The 21,284-nt window shown below is 44.8% G+C and overlaps 1 protein-coding gene across 1 annotated transcript in view; it reads right to left on the reverse strand.

Moving 5' to 3' along the window:
- The window catches only part of CACNA1I (calcium voltage-gated channel subunit alpha1 I), a 2,078,868-nt gene that overhangs the window by 7,662 nt on the left and 2,049,922 nt on the right, over positions 1-21,284 (reverse strand). The window contains 2 exon segments of the mRNA XM_040359583.1: positions 2,802-2,822; positions 12,764-12,946. Of these exon segments, the coding sequence (XP_040215517.1) occupies positions 2,802-2,822; positions 12,764-12,946 (204 nt within the window).

The raw sequence follows: 21,284 nt of genomic DNA on the forward strand, positions 1-21,284 counted from the left end.
TCACTGCATTTAAAGCTTTTGTAGAAAGTGAGGAGGAAATCGATGGATATTTGGCGGACTTTGAGAGGCAGTGCTCACTACACCAGGTACCACCAGACCAATGGGTCACTATTTGTCGGGGAAATTGTCGGGCAAAGCCAATGAAGCCTTTCGGGCTCTCGCTCCAGAGGATATTTTACAATACCAGCAAGTTAAAAAGGCGCTGCTAACCCGATACGCCGTTACGCCAGAAGCCTACCGCCGGCGCTTCCGGGAGTCCAAGAAGATGGCTGTGGACTCCCACATGGAATGGGCCAACCAGTTACAAAGGGTGGCATCCCTTTGGGTCGAAGGGTGCAAGCCAACACCGGGGAGGAAGTATTGCAGGTGTTCCTAATGGAACATTTCTCCAAGACCTGGCCGCAGACATACAAGACTGGGTACGAGATCGCTGGCCCGCTAACTTAAACGAGGCGGCTCGACTAGCAGATGAGTACGCGGAAACAAGGAAAGTAAGCCAGGGTACTACACGGCTGGCTCATAAGGTAGAACCGCGTACTCCAACCGTCACCCCCACGCCCAGAGTTTCGGGCTCCAGTCCCACCACGTCCTCAGGGGCCTAGCAACTACCCCCCGGGATTCGCCTAGGGTGACGTGCCATCACTGCAGCGACACGGGACATATTGCTCGTTATTGCCCTTTGAGAGCTACAAATAACAATTGGAGACGCACAGTACCCAACACAGAGGTCACTCCATCACGTCCCTCTGCGGCCCACTGCCTGGAGACCGAGGGGGGCCCTGAGGAATGTCTGGGAATTTGGTATGAGGCAGACCCTATACAAGCTGCCTCTCCGGATAACCGTCAGCATCACCGTCAGGAGGTACGAGTGAATGGACAAGTAGCACAAGGCCTAAGAGATTCCGGGACTACTATCACTCTGATTCAAAAACATCTGGTAAAGCCAGAGAACGTGTCCACTCGCACAGTTGCCGTCCGGGTCGCAGGGGGTGCTGTATTTCGCGTACCCACCACCCGGGTGCACTTAGACTGGGGAGCCGGGTCAGGAAAGACCACAGTTGGTATCATGGACAACCTACCTGCCGAGGTGGTGCTGGGCAACGACATTGGCCCTCTGACTTCGGCTTATTTACCTACAACTGCTGCTGCTTGTGCCGTGACCACCCGCGTTGCTGGAATTAACCCGCTTGCTGCTGAGAACCGGGTAAGACTACTTTCCCCGACATGTACTGTAGATCCGGCACAATATCACAGTCTAAAATGGGAATGTGACAAGTTGGCCAGTGAGAAATCAGAGATGCAACGACACTATGTCATGTATTATGAGATGTCCCGTGGCTTGAACATTGAAATGCACAAACAGGCGGAAATTGTCAAAAGATTAAATGGGATTTGCATCCAGGTGGTGCCGTATCTGTCCCAAGAGCATCAGCAACAGGTTTTGGGAGCCATTGAGAGAGCAAAGCAAGTGACTGTTCCAGAATTGAATTCTATTCTTCACCGTCACCATCAGCTACCGACCTGGTAAGCCAATGGGAAGGCCGATGGACTGTCCAGGCAAACGGAACTTTTACCCTAACAGCAGACCGGACATCCCCAAGTTGATCCGAAAAGGATCAATCCGGGTCTGCCGGAGTGTTCCACAAAAGGGGAGTAGTGTAACGGACATATGCATGCTGCTGAGACAGTTATAAGCTTCATGCAGGAAGGACTACAAGGAACTGCATGGCTTGTCACAATTGGATGTACCACATTGTATTCTGAGCTCAAAGGGTTAATTGGACAAGTCTCTTTCATTGCTGAATGCTAATGTTCCCTTCGCATTGCTAATGAGAACTCTCTTGTGGAGGTAACAGCCTCCTGTGAGGTGTATGCTGATGGGGATTATGTGTGAGTGATAATTGTTTTAACTAGTAGCCGACCGCGCACCGTCATTATACGGCGGCAGGTCGGCTCTCCTGGGCGAGAGCCCGTAGCTATACGTCCTATCGTATAGCCGCCACTAGGGGGCGCGTGCACGCCGCCGGAGGCGCGCGCTCCCCGCTCGCCCCCGACTCCCGTGCGTGTGCCCGGCGGGCGCGATCGCCGCCGGGCACACGCGATCGCTCGGTACAGAGCGGGGAACGGGAGCTGTGTGTGTAAACACACAGCTCTCGTTCCTGTCAGCAGGGGAAATGCTGATTTTCTGTTCATACACTGTATGAACAGAAAATCAGTGTTTCCCCTAGTGAGGCCACCCCCCCCCACAGTAAGAACACACCCAGGCATACTTAACCCCTTCCCCGCCCCCTAGTGTTAACCCCTTCACTGCCAGTGGCATTTTTATAGTAATCTAATGCATTTTTATAGCACTGATCGCTATAAAAATGCCAATGGTCCCAAAAATGTGTCAAAAATGTCCGAAGTGTCCGCCATAATGTCGCAATACCGAAAAAAAAATCGCTGATCGCCGCCATTACTAGTAAAAAAAATATTAATAAAAATGCCATAAAAATACCCCCTATTTTGTAAACGCTATAACTTTTGCGCAAACCAATCAATAAACGCTTATTGCGATTTTTTTTACGAAAAATATGTAGAAGAATACGTATCGGCCTAAACTGAGGAAAAAAAATGTTTTTTTATATATTTTTGGGGGATATTTATTACAGCAAAAAGTAAAAAATATTCATTTTTTTCAAAATTGTCGCTCTATTTTTGTTTATAGCGCAAAAAATAAAAAACGCAGAGGTGATCAAATACCACCAAAAGAAAGCTCTATTTGTGGGAAAAAAAGGACGCCAATTTTGTTTGGGAGCCACGTCGCACGACCGCGCAATTGTCTGTTAAAGCGACGCAGTCCCGAATCGCAAAAAGTACTCTGGTCTTTAGGCAGCAATATGGTCCGGGGGGTAAGTGGTTAAAAGGTTAATTGAATTCTATTGTCTGATCAAGTTGAGGAGCCGAAACGTCTAGCAGCTGATTGGCTCAAGGGAAGGTCATTCTTTCAAAGTGTGTGTATTGAAGGCCCCCTGGGTGGGGGGGGGAGTGTCATTTGTTTCTGTACATTTTGTAACCAGATATAAGGAAGAAAAATGTGACATTAAAGGTCAGTCCTGCTTGACTCTGCAAACGTAGCCCGTCTCGTTTCTTGGAAGGGCGTTCGATGGGATATACCGGTGGTACTTGCATATCGCAGCTTGCCAGGGAAAAGGACGTCTCCAACGGCTGAGACCCTCACACCAGTGGGTAGCCGTTACACTATCATCGAAGGAAAAATGAATTCCCAAGTTTATCAAGACATTTTGCAGGAGAACTTAAGGCCATCTGTCCACCAGCTGAAGCTCAACAGAAGATGGGTGTAGAAACAGGACAACGACCCAAAGCACAGAAGTAAATCAACAACAGAATGGCTTAAACAGAAGAAAATACGCCTTCTGGAGTGGCCCAGCCAGAGTCCTGACCTCAACCCGATTGAGATGCTGTGGCATGACCTCAAGAAAGCGATTCACACCAGACATCCCAAAAATATTGCTGAACTGAAACAGTTCTGTAAAGAGGAATGGTCAAGAAGTACTGCTGGCCGTTGTGCACGTCTGATCTGCAACTACAGGAAACGTTTGGTTGAAGTTATTGCTGCCAAAGGAGGTTTAATCCAGTTATTAAATCCAAGGGTTCACATACTTTTTCCATATGCACTGTGAATTTTTACATAATACACAATAAAAACATGGTAAAATGTAATTCTTTGTGTGTTATTAGTTTAAGCAGACTGCGATTGTCTATTGTTGTGACATAGATGAAGATCAGATCACATTTTATGACCAATTTGTGCAAAAATGTATATCATTCCAAAAGGGTTCACATACTTTTTATTGCAACTGTACATTGAGACCATTTGGTTCAGAATAATTTTTTTCTTGTTTTGCTCCTCTAAAACCTAGGTGTGTCTTATGGTTAAGTGCGTCTTATGGAGCGAAAAATATGGTATATGTTTATAATTTAATTTTCTACATGGAGATTATGGGTGGAATATCATGGCTACACATTACAAGGAGCATATTTAACCAATTTCTGATAAAATATGCATATAATATTTTTTCTACGTGAGGATTATGGGTGAAATATCATGGCTAAACATGCCTAGGAATACAACTGACTTGTTCAACACTGGTATAATATTTTTTCTTTATGGGGATAATAGGTGGAATATCATGGCTAAACATGTGTAGGAACACAGTTGACCTGTTCCTGATAAGAACACTCGGAATATCATGGCTACACATTCCAAGGAACATATTTAACCAATTTCTGATAGCAATATGCATATAATTATTTTTCCACATGGGAATTATGGGTGATATATCATGGCTACACATTCCAAGGAAAATATTTAGGCGATTTCTGTTAAAAATATATGTATAATAATTATTTTTCTACATTGTAATTATGGATTGAATATCATGGCTAAACAAGCCTAGGAACACAGTTGACCTGTGTCTTGTAAGAACATGCGCATAATTTTTCTACATGGGGAGAATATCATGGCTACACATTCCAAGAAACATATTTAACCTATTTATGATTGGAATATGCATACAATTCTTTTTACATTGGGATTATGTGTGTAATATCATGTCTACACATTCCCAGGAGCATATTTAACTTATTTCTGATTAAAAATATATGTATATTTATTTTTCTACATGGTGATTATGGGTGGAATATTCAGGCTAAACAAGCCTAGGGACACAGTTGACCTGTTTCTGATAAGAACATGGGTATAATTATTTTCCTCCATGGGGATTATGTGTGCAATATCATGGATACACATCCTTTCTAATGCATTTGAGCCGTTTCTGATAGGAATATGGGTATAATTATTTTTCCACATGGGGGTTATGGGGGAAAATCATGGTTACACATTCCAATGAACATATTTAACCAATTTCTGATAGGAATATGCATATAATTATTTTTCCACATGGTGATTATGGGTGGAATATCATGGCTAAACATGGGGATTATTAGGGGCAATATCAAGGTTACACATTCCAAGGGGCATATTTAACCTATTTCTGATAGGAATATGCATATATTTTTTTCTACATGGGGATTATGGGGGGGGGGGGGTCATGGCTACGCATTCCAAGGAGCATTTTTACCCTTTTTCTGATAAAAATATGTGTAATTATTTTTCTACATGGGGATTATGGGTGGAGTTCATGGATACCCGTCTTTTGTAATTTGACATCTATTTTTATCAGATATAGGTTAAATATGCTCCTTTGAATGTGCAGCCATGATATTCCACCCATAATCCCCATGTGGAAAAATAAAAAATATGCATATTGCTATTAGAAATTGGTTAAATATTTTCCTTGGAATGTGTAGCAATGATATTCCACTCATAATCCCTATGTAGAAAAAATATTCTTCTAGATTGTAAATTCTAACGAGCAGGGCCCTCTGATCCCTCCTATATTGAATTGTATTGTAACTGTACTGTCTTCCCTGATGTTGTAAAGCGCTGCGCAAACTATTGGCGCTATATAAATCCTGCATAATAATAATAATAATAATTATGCCCATGTTCTTATCAGGAACAGGTCCAATGTGTTCCTAGACTTAGGAACACTTAGTTTAGCCATGATATTCCACACCTAATCCCCATGTAGAAAAAAAATGATGAACATATTTTTACCAGAAATAGGTTAAATATGCCCCTTGGGATGCGCAGCCATGATATTGCACCCATTATCCCCATCTAGGAAAATAATTATACACAAAAAAATTTAGAAACAGGTTTAGTGTAGCCATGATATTCCACCCATAATCGCCATGTAGAAAAATTATTAAATGCATATTTTTATCAGAAATAGGTTAAATATGTTCCTTCGAATGTGTAACCATGATATTACCCCCATAATCTCCATGTAGAAAAATAATCATACCTATATTCCTATCAGAAACATGTCAAATGTATTACATAGGATATGCATCCATGATATTCAACACAGAAACAGGTTAAATATGTTCCTTGTGTAGTGTAGCTATGATATTCCACTCATAATCGCCATGTAGAAAAATAATTATACAATTTTTTTTTATCAAAAATAGGTTAAAAAAAAGGGAGGTTGCCATCCGGGGCCCTGGGGACCTCTGGGCCTTTTAATAAAAAATAAAAAATACAAACAAAAAAATAAATAAACATTTATAAAAAAAGGGGGGGTTGCCACATGGGGCCCTGGGGACCTCTGAGCCCTTTAATAAAAAAAAAAAAAATATATATAAAAAAAAAATATTTTTTTAATAAAAAAAACAAATAAAAAAGAAGGGGGGTTGCCATCCGGGGGCCCTGGAGACCTCTGGACCCTTTTATTATTATTATTATTATTATTATTATTATTATTATTATATATGTGTATATATATATATATAAACTTTTTTTTTTATAAAAAAAGGGTGGGGGTTGACGTCCGGGCCCCTGGGGACCTCCGGACCCCCAAAAAAAAAATATTTTTTTTAAAGGGGGTTGCCATCTGAATTCTCTCTGGCTTACTCCTTCGTGTCTGACCTTGGCTTGGCTTATCGACTACAGATCCATCTTCCTGTGTATGACCCCGGCTATCCAAGCTCATCCTCTGAACTGATCTTACCATGTATGACCCCCGGCCTGGCTCTTGTTTCTGTTTCCAGTTTGCTACTATGTCAAGCTTTACCTGGTACTCCGCAAGCACACCAGCTTTACAGTTCATCCAGCCTGTTGTTCCTGCTACATCACAGTGACCAACTCATCTCATCTCAGTACCTGGCAAACTGTGCTTCTCTGGGCACTGCTCTCCCCAGCACTGTATCCTGGCCCAGGCTTAGGGCAGCACTTGTAAGTGGGGTACAGCCACAATAATTCACACAGACAGGTTCGGTGATAAACTTGTATTAAAGCAATGCAGCAACAGTTCAAAACAATTGTGGTGGGAAGACTCTCCAACCAGATGCACTCACGGCTACAGCAACATGAACAGAGAGGGCTCCAGCCAGAATGACAGCATCTGTAGAGAAGGGCAGAATGCAGCCTGGCTATTTTATGCCAAGTTCCTTTTCCTATTGCTAGTACTATCCCTAACAAATGGGGTACCTTTCCCTGCACTAGCCACTCACATTAAGCACACTAATCACAGAATCCAGGATCTTAATAGGCTCTGCCTAACCTAAAATGGCTGCCAGAGTCACATGGGGAAACAGTCCAATCAGATCGCTTCCCCCATGACTTAGGAAACCATAGAGGAACCAGGTTCCTCCTGACTAGGGATGAGCCGAACACCCCCCTGTTCGGTTCGCACCAGAACCTGCGAACACACCAAATGTTCGTGTGAACTTTAGAACCCTATTAAAGTCTATGGGACTCGAACAGTTGAAATCTAAAGTGCTAATTTTAAAGGCTAATATGCAAGTTATTGTCCTAAAAAGTGTTTGGGGACCTGGGTCCTGCCCCAGGGACATGTATCAATACAAAAAAAAAAGTTTTAAAAATGGCAGTTTTTTCTAGGAGCAGTGAATTTAATAATGCTTAGAGTGAAACAATAAAAGTGAAATATTCCTTTAAATTTCGTACCTAGGGGGTCTGTAAAGTAAGCATGTGAAATTAGCGCACTGTCACTGCACAAAGTGTCATTTCTGAAAGAAAAAAAGTCATTTAAAACCGGACTCGCGGCTATAATGAATTGTCGGCTCCCGGCAATCAGAGAGATTCATTCATTTAAAAAAAAAACGTGCGGGTGCCCCCAAATGTAATTACGAGGCCCTTCAGGTCTGGTATGGATATTAAGGGGAACCCCGCCGTCAATTAAAAAAAATTATGTGGGGTTCCCCCCAAATATCAATTCCAGACCATTCAGGTCTGGTGTGGATTTTAAGGGGAACTCCACCCCAATTTTTTTTTTAAAAATGGCGTGGAGTTCCCCCAAAAATCCACACCAGACCCTTATCCGAGCAAGTAACCTGGCCGGCCGTAGAAAAGAGGGGGGGACAGAGTGCGCCCCCCCTCTCTGAATCGTACCAGGCCACATGCCCTCAACATGGGGAGGATGTCACCATGTTGATGGGGACAAGGGCTTCATCCCCACAACCCTGGCCGGTGGTTGTGGGGTCTGCAGGCGGGGGGGCTTATTCAGAATCTGGAAATCCCCTTTAACAAAGGGGACCCCCAGATTCTGGCCCCCCCTATGTGAATTGGTAATGGGGTACATTGTACCCCTACCATTTCACGAAGGAAGTGTAAATAGTTGTAAAAAACACACACACACACACACCGTAGAAAAAAGTCCTTTATTAATAAAAAAATAAATAAAAAATCCAGCAGTGGTAATCCACTCGGTCCCGGCTCCCCCGCTCCAACGTTGTCTGTATCCAGCGATGGGTGATCTCCGAGATCCAGAGCGCAGCATCGCCAGGGGCCTGTCTCCACCGGAGGTAGCCCGGCGAATGACGCTGCGGAAGCTGTGACATTTCTTTTATTGGTGAGGCGGGGCCACCCGTCATGTGACCCCGTCCCCCTCTGACGCACCCTCTGCAACGTCACTGGGGAAGCCTGGCTTCCCCCTTGCGTCAGAGGGGGCGGGGTCACGTGACGCATGGCCCCACTTCACCTATAAAATAAATGTCACAGCTTCAGCAGCGTCATTCGCCAGGCTGCGTTCTGGATCCTGGATGATCTTCTCATCGCTGGACCGGAGGGGAGATCACCCGTCGCTGGACGTTGGAGCGGGATTCGGACCGAGAGTGGATTACCACCGCTGGATTTTAAATTTATTTATTATTAATAAAGGACTTTTTTCTACGGTGTGTGTGTGTGTTTTTTACAACTATTTACACTTCCTTTGTGAAAATGGTAGGGGTACAATGTACCCCATTACCAATTCACATAGGGGGGGCAGGATCTGGGGGTCCCCTTTATTAAAAGGGTCTTCCACATTCCATAAGCCCCCCCACCCGCAGACCCCCCACAACCAACGGCCAGGGTTGTGGGATGAGGCCCTTGTCTCCATCAACATGGGGACATCCTCCCCATGTTGAGGGCATGTGGCCTGGTACGGTTCGGAGAGGGGGGGCGCACTCCGTCCCCCCTCTTTTCTGCGGCTGGCCAGGTTACGTGCTCGGATAAAGGTCTGGTGTGGATTTTTGGGGGAACTCCACGTCATTTTTAAAAAAAAATTGGGGTGGAGTTCCCCTTAAAATCCACACCAGACCTGAAGGGTCTGAATGGATATTTGGGGGGAACTCCACATAATTTTTTTTTTAAATTGAGAGCGGGGTTCCCCTTAATATCCATACCAGACCTGAAGGGCCTGGTAATTACATTTGGGGGGATCCCCACGCTTTTTTTTTTCAATCACTTTTTAGGACACTTTTTAGGACAATAACTTGCATATTAGCCTTTAAAAATAGCACTTTATATTTCTCCCATAGACTTTAACAGGGTGTTTCGCTGCTTTTCGAATTTGCCGCGACACCCCAAATTGTTCGTTGTTCGCCGAACAGGTGAACAGGCAATGTTCGAGTCGAAAATGAGTTTGACTTAAAATCGAAGCTCATCCCTACTCCTGACTTCCAGCAGCAGGGCCGCTGTGGTTGAGAGCCACTTGCAGTAGAGGAAATACACTGCACCTGCCTACAGACTTCTAAGATGTCTTCAATAACACAGTTGGATGTACCATGGATCAACAACAATGCTGTTGGGTAATGGGAGTCCACACAGTGCAGCGCAAAGGACAATTCTATTTATTTAAGTATTTTAAATTATTTAATTATATTTAATTCAATTATATTGAAAAAACAAAAGTCCCAAATTTAATAAAAATCTGTAACATTCTACATGTTTTGGAGTATACTCTGCGCCTTCTTCAGGACACAGATTTTAATAAACTTTAGACTTTCATTTACGACCTCTGGGACTGTTGTTGAAGACTAGGGATGAGCTTTATGTTTGGGTCGAACTGAGTTCAATTCGAACATTGGCTGTTCGCCCGTTTGCCAAATAGCGAACATATTGGGGTGTTCGCGGCAATTCGAAAGCCACGGAAACACCCTTTAAAAGGCTATGGGAGAAATCAAAAGTGCTGATTTTAAAGGCTAATAGTACATTGTACGCCTACATTTCACCCAAAGAAGTGAGAAAAAAGGAAAAAAAAAAACACCACACACAAAGTTGGGACAAGTCCTCTAAAAAAAAAAAAATTCCAGTGCCGTAATCCTTCTACGAATCCACCCGTGACGTGGACGGGTGACCCCGCCCTTCTCTGACGCAATGGGGGTTTTCAGCGGTTTAACCATGGTGTCACGGGTGGGGTCACCCGTCCACGTCAACGGGTGGCCCCGTCCTCGGTTTTAAAAGAGCTGCCAGATGGGTCGCGCATCATTTGGCCGGGAGCCTTTATGGATCGTTCATATCGTCCGACTGGTAGAAGGATTACGCGCTGGAATTTTATTTATTTTTTTATTAAAGGACTTGTCCCAACTTTGTGTGTGTTGTGTGTGTTTTTTCTCACTTTTTTGGGTGAAAAGGTAGGGCTACAATGTACCCCGTTACCAATTCACATAGCGGGATCTGGAGGTCCCTTTATTAAAGGGGCTTCCAGATTACGATAAACCCACCCCGCAGTCCCCCACAACCACTGGGCAAGGGTTGTGGGGATGAGGCCCTTGTCCCATCAACATGGGGACATCCTCCCCATGTTGAGGCCATGTGGTTTGGTATGGTTCAGGAGGGGGGGCCGCTCTCTCGTCCCCCCTCTTTTTCCTGCGGCCTGCCAGGTTGCTGTGCTCGGATAAGGGTCTGGTATGGAGTTTTGGGAGGAACCCACGCCATTTTTTTTTTTGCCGTGGGGTTCCCCTGAAGGGCCTGGTAATGAAATTTGAGGGGACCCCCACGCATTTGTTTTTTGGTTCGGGGTTCCCTTAATATTCATTCCAGACCCAAAGGGCCTGGTAATGGACTGGGGGGAACCCATGTTTTTTTCAATTACTTTTATCTGTTTTGCCGACCCAGGACCTGACAATTCATTATAAGCCGCGAGTTTTTAAATTACTTTTTTTCCTTTAGAAATGTAATTTTTTGCAGGGACTGTTATAAACATGGGAAATGTGCTACCAGGTCCCCAAACACTTTTTATGACAATAACTTGCATATTGGCCTTTAAAATCAGCACTTTTGATTTTTCATGTTCGTGTCCCATAGACTTTAACAGGGTTTGCGTGTTCGAACAAATTTTTTGTCTGTTTGCATATTCTGCTGCGAACCAAACTGGGGGTGTTCGGCTCATCCCTATTGAAGACCTCTTGGAAGTCAACTGTGAATTCCTAGTAGCTTGTCAGCCAGGAAACATTGATGCTTTCTCGGCCACTGGTCAAGGTTGGGCTACCTACCTGTACATCTATTTCAGTTTTTCTGTTCACCCACCAATTTTTTTGGATGTGCTCCATCTTTATTTTGTTTTTCAGTATAAATTCCCTTTGTAAGGATTTGCAGTCAGCTGCTGGAAGAGGAAACTATACAGTATAAACAAAACTTTTACGCTGGATCACACCGATTGTGTTTTGCTTATAATTGTGGTGACACCAGAAAGTGAAATTTGTGTTTTATTTATCTTTTTTTGTTTAGAATTGGACTTTAACCACTTCCTGCCGGCCGTACGACTCTGAACGGCCTCAGTGTGGATCCCAATTGCCGGGAGGCGGTCTATATACGGCCTTCAGCCACTGGGGGGAGCGCGAGTGCCGCCGGCGGCGGCGTGTGCGTGCCCGCCCATCACTGAGATGCCGATGCGCATGCCTGGCTGCCGCGATGTCCACCAGGCACCCGCGATCGGCGGTTACACAGACAAGGCATGGTTAACACACAGATCCACGTCCTGTCAGGAGAGAGGAGACCGATGCTTTGACCTTGTACATAGGGACACAGATCGGTCCCCTTCCCCCTACAGTTAGAACATTACCTAGGCTACACATTTAACCCCTTCCTCGCCCCCTAGTGTTAACCCCTTCCCTGCCAGTCACATTTATACAGTAATTAGTGCATATTTATAGCACTGATCCGCTGTATAAATTTGAATGGTGCCAAAAAATGTGTCAAAAGTGTCCGACGTGTCTGCCATAATGTCGCAGTGCCAATAAAAATCGCAGATCGCCGCCATTACTAGTAAAAAAAAAAAATAATAAAAAAAATTATGTCCCCTATTTTGTAGGCGCTATAACTTTTGCGCGAACCAGTCGCTTATTGCGATTTTTTTTTTTTTACCAAAAATATGTAGAAGAATACGTATCGGCCTAAACTGAGAAAAAAACGTTTTTTTTATGAAATTGAGATATTTATTATAGCAACAAGTAAAAAATATTGTTTTTTTTTTTTCAAAACTGTCGCTCTTTTTTTGTTTATAGCGCAAAAAATAAAAACTGCAGAGGTGATCAAATACCAACAAAAGAAAGCTCTATTTGTGGGGAAAAAAGGACGTCAATTTTGTTTGGGAGCCACGTCACACTGCAATTGTCAGTTAAAGCGACGCAGTGTCGGAAGCTGAAATTTCGCCTGGGCAGGAGGGGGGTATATGTGCCCAGTAAGCAAGTGGTTAAAGAAGCCCAAGCACAGACAAATATGTATAAGCATATCATCATTTTGATAAACCATGTTTAGGTTTCCTTCATTTGTGATCTTTTTTATTTTCTGTTTCCCAGCACAAGTACAATTTGGAGAAAGTAACCTTACCCTGTCATGAAGTGAATATTTGGCAATCTGGGGAATGAAGAGTAGTCCAAGGCTCAGGAGAATAAAGTTTAGGGAGACTTTTTTGGAGTGCCAGATCCCCTTGATCTTTGTCAGCAGTAGAGATGGCAGGATGGAAGGAACTTGGCAGAGATTGGTAAACAAAGGAATCAATGGATCTCCTGGCAGAGGAGGGAGGTGGAGGAGATACTGAAGAAAAAAATGTTAAAAAGTGGAAAATGTTAAGGTCATGCTAAATAACTATACAAGGTCTGTACATAAGTATTGCAGATCTAGAATCCACGATGGTCAAATGTAATTAGACAAAATTCAAAATTTGGAAATTTAAAAATAGGTCCTTGTGCATCTTGAATTAACACAGATTTATTGTAGGGTGCATAAACAATTTACTACAAGTCACAACTAGGGGTATACAATAATTCAAATATTCGTTCTTTCTATCTGCTGTACTGTGAAATAATAAATTTCCAAAGAGCCTCAAAGAACAAAAAGATTTTAAAAATCAGGTTTTAGGCTTCTTCACACTAGCCGACTCAAAAGTTGCTAGTTTTGTTGCAACTTTGGAGTCTGGCTTTGATTGGACTTTGAAGTGACTTTTATAGGACTTTTATACTCTTTGGTGGACGGCACGGACGGAACGGCTCTTATAGAGCTACATGGCATGTCACTGCCCTGCAACTTGGGGTCTCACAAGTTGGATCCAAAGTCACACAAGTGTGAAAAAGAGCCCTAGTCAGGTTCTAATTTCAATAATTTTTATTAGGGTTTAAAACATAATACAGACAAAGTGCAAGTATTCAGATTCTCCACATCGCAGTGTGGGGGAGACATCCAGCTTTAACAGTGCGTTTTACACGACATACGTACATACTAACAGGTCTATGGATTATCACAACAAGAAAAAACATGTAAGAGTATGTATGCCATCGGTATATAGTCACCACCCCATCAGGGAAAGATAATGCACTTTACTAACGGATGTCCTGTATTTTTAACCAATAATAACTAAGAAAGTACCAATAAGTGCTCATTGGTCAAACGAAGAGAGAAGCTAAAAGAGAGGAAGGGATGTGAGAATAGAGAGAAGAAAAGAGAAAGGAAAGGAAGAAAAAGAAGAAGAAAAAGGAGGAGCCACGTCTAGACCGAAGTGAGGAGTATGTAGTTCAGATATAGACCATTAATGAGTACCCAGTTGGAATGGAGGGACACATAATTAGTAATTGTTGTACCAGTTATTCCAAAGTTCCCAGCAATTACCTACGCCAGATCTGCCTCCCATACCAGAGTCAACATTTGTTCATAAGTCCTTGTGTATGGATTATTTGCACAGTTTCGGCCAGGCCCGGAGATGACAGTCTCTCAGTGTCTAACCAGTGCTAGTCTAGCCGCCATTAATATATGGGACAGCAGGAGCTTAGATGGTGTGGCACCGAATCCATCTCCAGGGAAAGCAATGCCATCCCCGGCCCTGGGTTCAGAGCAAGACCTGTCACTTGTCGTACCAACTTGAATACAGAATTCCAGTATTGTGAAACTCCAGGACATGCCCAAAGCAGATGATACAGTGTGCCAGTGTTCCCGCACATCCTCCAACAAAGGGAGGATCCTCCAGGGGAAAACTTGGAAATACGATAGGGTGTGAGATACCATCGCAGCAGAAGTTTTTGATACAACTCCCACAGGTTGGCACTCCTAGTGGATGAATATGTGACCTTGAGGGCTAATTGCCATTGGTCCTCCAAGTACACTGTATTAAAATCTTTCTCCCATGCTCTCATATTGAGATTCTTTTGAAACCCACATTTATTTTGCAAAAGGGAGTAGAATAAGGAGATGCCTTTCACTTTTGGTGACTTGGACATGTAGTACTGGGAGATCTGCCACGGGAGAGAGATAGAGGTCTTCTGAAATGTTTTCAGGAGGTGGCCTATTTGTAGATATTTGTAGTGATCGGTGGAAGGTATCGCTAATTCTAATTGGAGGGTTCTAAAGGTCTTGATAGCAGGCCCAACATATAGATCCCCGATATTCAACCCCCCTTCCCGGTCCCACGTGGAGAGGGACAAGTTGGGAATGAGCAGTGACAATGCTGATATGGGGATCTGCAACGGTACAGATCTCTGCTCAGGGAATGAATGCAGCACTAGTGACCTCCAGGTAGCTATTGAACTATGAATTGTCGGACTCATCATGGGAGATGGGCGGGGGAGGGAGGTACTGGACATTAAGTAATTATGTAAGTTTCCCCCTGGGACCTGATGGCTCTCTAGCATGGACCAAAGACTAGGTGGCGTGGATGGAAACCAACCCCTCAGCTGGGCGAGAATGGATGCAGAATGATAATCTCTAATATGCGTATGTCCTATCCCCCCTGCTGATCTATGCTTGATTATCTTGCTAAATGCGCAGCGGGCCCTCTTGCCTCCCCATAGAAACTTATTGATCAGGGATTGCAAGGAAGAAAAGAAAGAGGCTGGAGCTGGTATAGGTACTGTTCTAAAGATGTAAATGATTTGTGGGAGGATTTGCATCTTGAAGGCCGCTAGGCGGCCAGACCAAGAAAGTTCAAATCTTGCCAGGTTGTTTAACTTAGAGGGAAGTGATTGCAAGAGGGGGTAGTAATTTTCTTTAGCCAATTCAGAAGATTTAGGAGTGAGAGTGATACCTAAGTACGAGACCCCCTTTTCTCTCCACACATATGGGAATCTCGAGCTCAAGGATCGTTGAAGCTCTGGAGGAATAGCTATTCCCAGGATGTAGGACTTGGTGTCATTGACCTTGTAGTAGGACACTGATGAGAACAGTTTTAGTGCTTCCTGAACTGATACCAAAGAGTTTTCTACATCTGTAAGCATCAGGATGATATCATCCGCGAAGAGGCTTATAGTATGCACTGAGTCCCTGCTTCTAATACCTTTAATCTGGGGATGCGAGCGATTGTACGAGGCCAGAGGCTCATAAGGAGGTTAATATAAGCGGGGATAATGGACACCCCTGGTCGTGTCCCTTAGTGATACTGGAACGAAGGAGGATAGCATACCGGACATATATACTTGTGCTGAGGGAGTTGGTATAAAGCGCCATTAATTGCAGATGGATTTCGCCCATAAACACCAAATTTGGTATGAAACTTTGTCAAGTATTCCCAATGGGATCCTATCAAACGCCTCCCTCTGCATCACAAAGCGAGGAGCAGAGAAGCGTTTTGGTCACATTTACTTGCATGAATACATTTATCAGACGTCTTGTTGCATCTGCCGTCTGCCCTCCCCTTCGTGAATCCCGATTGATCAATAGGATCAGGGATGGCAATAGATCCACCAACTGTTTGCGATGAGCCTGAGGCAAGAGCCTTCAGATCGCTGATCAACAAGGGAAATCGGTCTGAATTCTGTGGTGGTTGGGTCCTTCCCTGGTTTTGGAAGCGCCACGATAAGAGCACGGAGCTCTCAGCCGGGAAGGAGGAGGAGGAGACAGCTGTATTGTATACCTTGGATAAGTAGGGAGCTAATTCAAATTTAAAGGATTTAAAATATTTCCCCAGTGAACCCATCAGGTCCCGGAGACTTGTTGATAGGAAGGGAGTCAATGGCTGTAATAATTTCTTGGATTCCAAAAGGTGAGTTAAGGTCTGCTAACTGGGACGGTGTAACTCGGGGGAGATTAACCTGATCTAAGAAGTTTGTTATCATGGAGTCGGTAGGTTGAGTCGTAGTTTGGTCATCTCGCAAGTTATAAAGGGAGTTGTAATAGCAACTAAACGCATCTGCTATGGCCTGTGGATGATACAACTTTTCCCCCGTGAAAGGATGTAAAATGTAAGGCACTTTGGTCTTGTATCTAATCCCTCTAAGGCGGTTGGCTAATAGTTTCCCGGCTTTATTGCCACTAACATAATACTGCATCTTAAGGCGCTTGGTTGCAAGGTCAAAGTTATTCAATAAAACTAGTCGCAAGTCATACCTGAGCTGCGATAGTTGAGTAGATAATATCGGGGAAGTGTCTTTCTTATTTTGAACCTCTAGGGAGTGAATTTTGGTTAGCAAGTCTTGTATATGCTGTCTCCTCCTTCTCCGCACCCCTGCCCCCATTTTAATCAACACTCCCCTCATAGATGCCTTATGGGCATTCCAAAGAGTCATAGGGTTGGCAACAGAGTCAGCATTGTTAGTAAAAAAGGTAGACAGTTCTTCCTGCAGCAAGGCCCTAGAGTCCCCATCCTGGATCAGCCTCGAGTTGGACCGCCAGACGAAACATGAATTCACGCCTGGCGAGTCAGCAACCGACAGCGTCACCGAGGCATGGTCAGACCACGTAATGTCATAATTTTAGATGCAGGAAAGTTTGGGTAATAGCCACTTGTCTGTAAGAAATAAGTCCAGCCTGGTGTAGACTTGATGGCTGGGTGAAAAATAAGAAAAGTCCCTCTCTGACCTATTAAGGCATCTCCAGACGTCGTAGAGTTCTTGTGTATGTAAAAGTGGTTGCAACGAGAGGCGATGTCTGTTTGAGCAGGACGTTGAGTCCACTAGCGGGTCAGGAGGGAGGTTGAAATCTCCACAGAGGAGAAGATAGCCCTTTTGCACCTGCTTGACCTTTCTGAGGACTTGGTGCCAAAAATCGGATCTGGTGGTTGTTGGGCGCATACACATTTACTATGGTGTACGTAGTGGAGGCAATGTCGCATACTAGTATATGGTATCGGCCTAGAGGGTCGGCCGTTTCACTGTGTTTGGTGAATGAAACCGTGTCCCTAATCGCAGTAAGCACCCCTCCTTTCTTGGCTGGTGCACTTGCCGTGAATACGTGAGGAACTTAGGGTGATTGCAGGTGGGCATTTTCTGCTTGTGGAAATGAGTCTCTTGGGCACAAAGTACGTCACCTTTATGAAGGATGACCTCATTCCATAGGGATTTCCTCTTCACCGGATGGTTCAAGCCCTTGGCATTAATTGTCAGAAATGTGACTGGCATGGCGGGTCAGAAGAGAAAGTCATTGCTAAGCATAGAAATGGGTGCATCACTTACAGTTGTCGAGATTTGCGTAAGATGGAGGGACTCCTTCCTTATCCGGTAGGAATCTTGGTGCGCTTTGTGACTTTTCGAGGTCTAGAAGAAATGTGGTGTCGCCGGCTGTGGTAGATAGGCTCCAAACAAAAACAGAAGAGAAAGAGAAAAAAACGTGAACCAAAACAAACATCATAATTAAACGGGTGAGGTAGGTCATGACTACCCGAGTGTAGCGTGTACAAACGCTAGATCAGATCAGGGGAAAAAGTCTAGCTTGGTGAACAAGCTCCTCAACAGGGGTTTACAGCTGTAGATAAAGTGATGCATGTGTTTATCTCAGCGGGCACTTCAGCGGTGCGAGCGGGCGTTTTTTGCGTCGACTAGGTGCCATTCATCCCTGACACGTGATGGATCCTCTCTGTTCGGGCCCCGTGTGTCTCCCTCAGGGATAATGAGCCAGGATTTGAGCAGGTCGAGCCCTCTGGAGGAGGGAGTCAACAACAAAGTCTTTGCCTTTATTGGTGATAATAAGTTTAGTGGGGAACCCCCATTTATAGGCAATATTGTGGTTACGTAGGGGCCTTGCAGATGGTGTTCAAATTTGCGTCTCTTCTGCAGTGTGTACTGGGACAAGTCGGCAAAGAACTGCAGATCTTTGCATTGATCAGGGACCAGATCCTTGTTTACGGGCTGCTCTCATCAAACGGTCCTTTATGTGGTAGAAGTGGAGGCGTAGTATAACGTCCCGGGGCACATTGTCAAGCAAATGGGAAGGTTTGGGCAATCGGTGTATCCTGTCTATAGTAACATCCATCTTGGAAACATCAGGCAAGATAGAGGTGATTATAAGGGTAACATGGTCTTGTAGGTCTGACTGCTGAACCGTCTCAGGGACCCCCCTTATTTTAAGGTTGTTCCTCCTTGCACGGTCCTCAATGTCTGCGATTTTGGCCCTCACTGCTTCCATCTCCTCATCTCTAGCATCATGTGCGTCTACCAGGTTGTTAATGGTGTCGCATATTCCCCCCATTTTGGTCTCCACATGGTCCACCCTGGCTGATACATTTTGCAGGTCTTTGCCAAATTTACGCATGCAGGACATCATATCGCCATGAAGCGACGTCCTGAGCGAGACTAACATGTCCTTAAGTGTCGTATCCAGCACTGGCTGGTTAGTAGTAGGGAAGCGGTCTATGGATTCATGGAGTTCCCTAGTGTCATCCCCAGAGTCTAGGCCCACACTAACCTCCGGAGCAGGATCCGTGCCATCCAGCTTAGGCCGCGACTTTTCCGGACTCCCGAGGCAGAGGAGGACACAGGAGATTGTTTTCTGGCTGAAGGTGAGTTCCTTTTAGCTGCTTTGGCGTTGGATTGAGCCGCCTGTGGAGTGCTGGCTGCGGATGGTCCGAGAGGCCCGGCGCCATCTTGCCTCTGCTCCCATGCAAAGTACTCCGTCAGTTTTTGGGGCCTCTGGAGGCCTTTTCGTTTGTTCGGCATCCCGTGGGAGGTCAGCGGGACCCGGACGCCCGGTCAGTGAGTTTTAATCGCCGCTGAGTTGGCTGTAGTTAGGCGCTGTATCCCCGTTGTTGCTGGAGCTCTCCTCTCATGCGGCCATTCCGGTCCTCGCCAAGCTCCGCCCCCCCCCTAGTCAGGTTCTAACAGCTTTGAAACATCTACTGTTTGTTTACATTAGAATAAAAATGCTGGGATTCCTGGGCGTCTGTTGTGAACTTTAAAAAAATAATTTCCCCACAAAAACTATAGCTACAGAGAAGCATAGGGCTTGTTTTAAAGTCCTTTATTGATTGCTCAGAATATTCAGAGTACAGTCTTAGTACAGGTACCCGGTACTATATATACACCGGTATATATATATCTCACACACACATCTTCCTCAAGCTAGCATGTGCCTGAATGCAGTGCTGGCACCTCCAGCAGACAGGTCCTAAATGGGCCACCTCCAACAGATAGCTTACTGCCTGATGCTGAAAACTGCAAGATGCACGAACTGATCTGGTGGTTTCGAAGGAAAAGGTAGAACCTTTGCCCGGAGAGAATATAGGCTTGAATAAGCCATCTGGTGTTAGTGGAATGTTATGTAGACCTTCAGAAATGATGAAAGACTGTCAAAAGGATCTGTGACAGAGATAAATTCAAACATTGCATACCACAACCTTATGTATGTGTAGCACAAGAAAGGGTCCCTTAAGGCTCCCAACACAGGAACTTGCCTTTCCAAAGCTATGGCAACAAGAAAGGCAACCTTGTGAGTGATAGTAGATAGAGAAACAGATTGAGATCTCATAGATTCACTGGGGAGCATTCAAGAGGAATAATATGAGAGACACCTTGTATATAGAGTGCAGCATCGCAGCAAAGTAACCGGCCTACCTCGGAGTGATCACCCAAACAACTCGGGTCCTCCTCCCCTTCTACAAGAACCCTGGTTCAGTCCAAACCGCAGATGGCAGCCTCTGACTGGATAGGACAAGAGGTGCAACAGTGGAGGTATGCAACCATAGTGAGTCAATGGATGCGTCTATCCACCATGCAGATCCCATAGCCAATTTCCCACCAGCATTACCCCAAGAAATTATGGTGTCTCTATGGGCCTCGTTTGCATGCTGACATAACTTCTTCCCTGAGAAGGGTCAACGATTATGTGCATAAGCTAGGGGAGTGGATGGACCATGTGGAGAAAAAAAACGGAGGAATATGCCTCCTCCTCAAACGCTTTGGTAGACTCAAGTAATAAAAAGGGAGAAGATATTTCTTGACTTAAAGTGGAGGTTCACCCAAAAGTGAACCTCTGCTTTTTGGAACCCTCCCCCGCCTCTGGTGTCACATTTGACACCTTTCAGGGGGGAGGGGTGCAGATACCTGTATAAACAGGTATTTGCACCACTTCCTGGTATAGACTTCCCGCGGAGTCCCGCCCCTCCGTGTCACCCCCCTGTTGTGTTCTGGGAAACACACGCTCCCAGAACACAGCGGGGACCGGTGAGGACCGGCGCAGTGTGACTCGCGCATGCGCAGTAGGAAACCGGGCAGTGAAGCCGCAGCGCTTCACTTCCCGATTCCCCTCACCGAGGATGGGGGAAGCCAAGAGCTACTGCTCGGCTTCGGCTGCCGAAAGTCGCGGGCAACCTGGACAGATAAGTGTCCATTTTTAAAAGTCAGCAGCTGCTGTATTTGTAGCTGTTGGCTTTTAAAAAAAATATTTCAGGGGAACCTCCACTTTAAAGCGGGGGTTCACCCTAAAAAAAAAAAATTCTTTATCTACCACGCAAACTAGCATACTAGCGTCAGCTACAGTATGGCGTTTTTTTTTTTTTTTTTGCGGTGTACTTACGGTTTAATAATCCGTAACTTTCGTTTCAGACTCCGGCCGGGAAATTGGGCGTTCTATGAAGACGGGTACATGATTGACGTCCAGCTATGACGCGTCATGCCTTCCGAAAAAAGCCGAAATAGGACGCGGACATATACGGCACCTGCGCAGTCAGCTCCTAGTCTGT

This window comes from Rana temporaria, chromosome 7, assembly GCF_905171775.1.
Source record: "Rana temporaria chromosome 7, aRanTem1.1, whole genome shotgun sequence".
Classification (NCBI taxonomy): domain Eukaryota; kingdom Metazoa; phylum Chordata; class Amphibia; order Anura; family Ranidae; genus Rana; species Rana temporaria.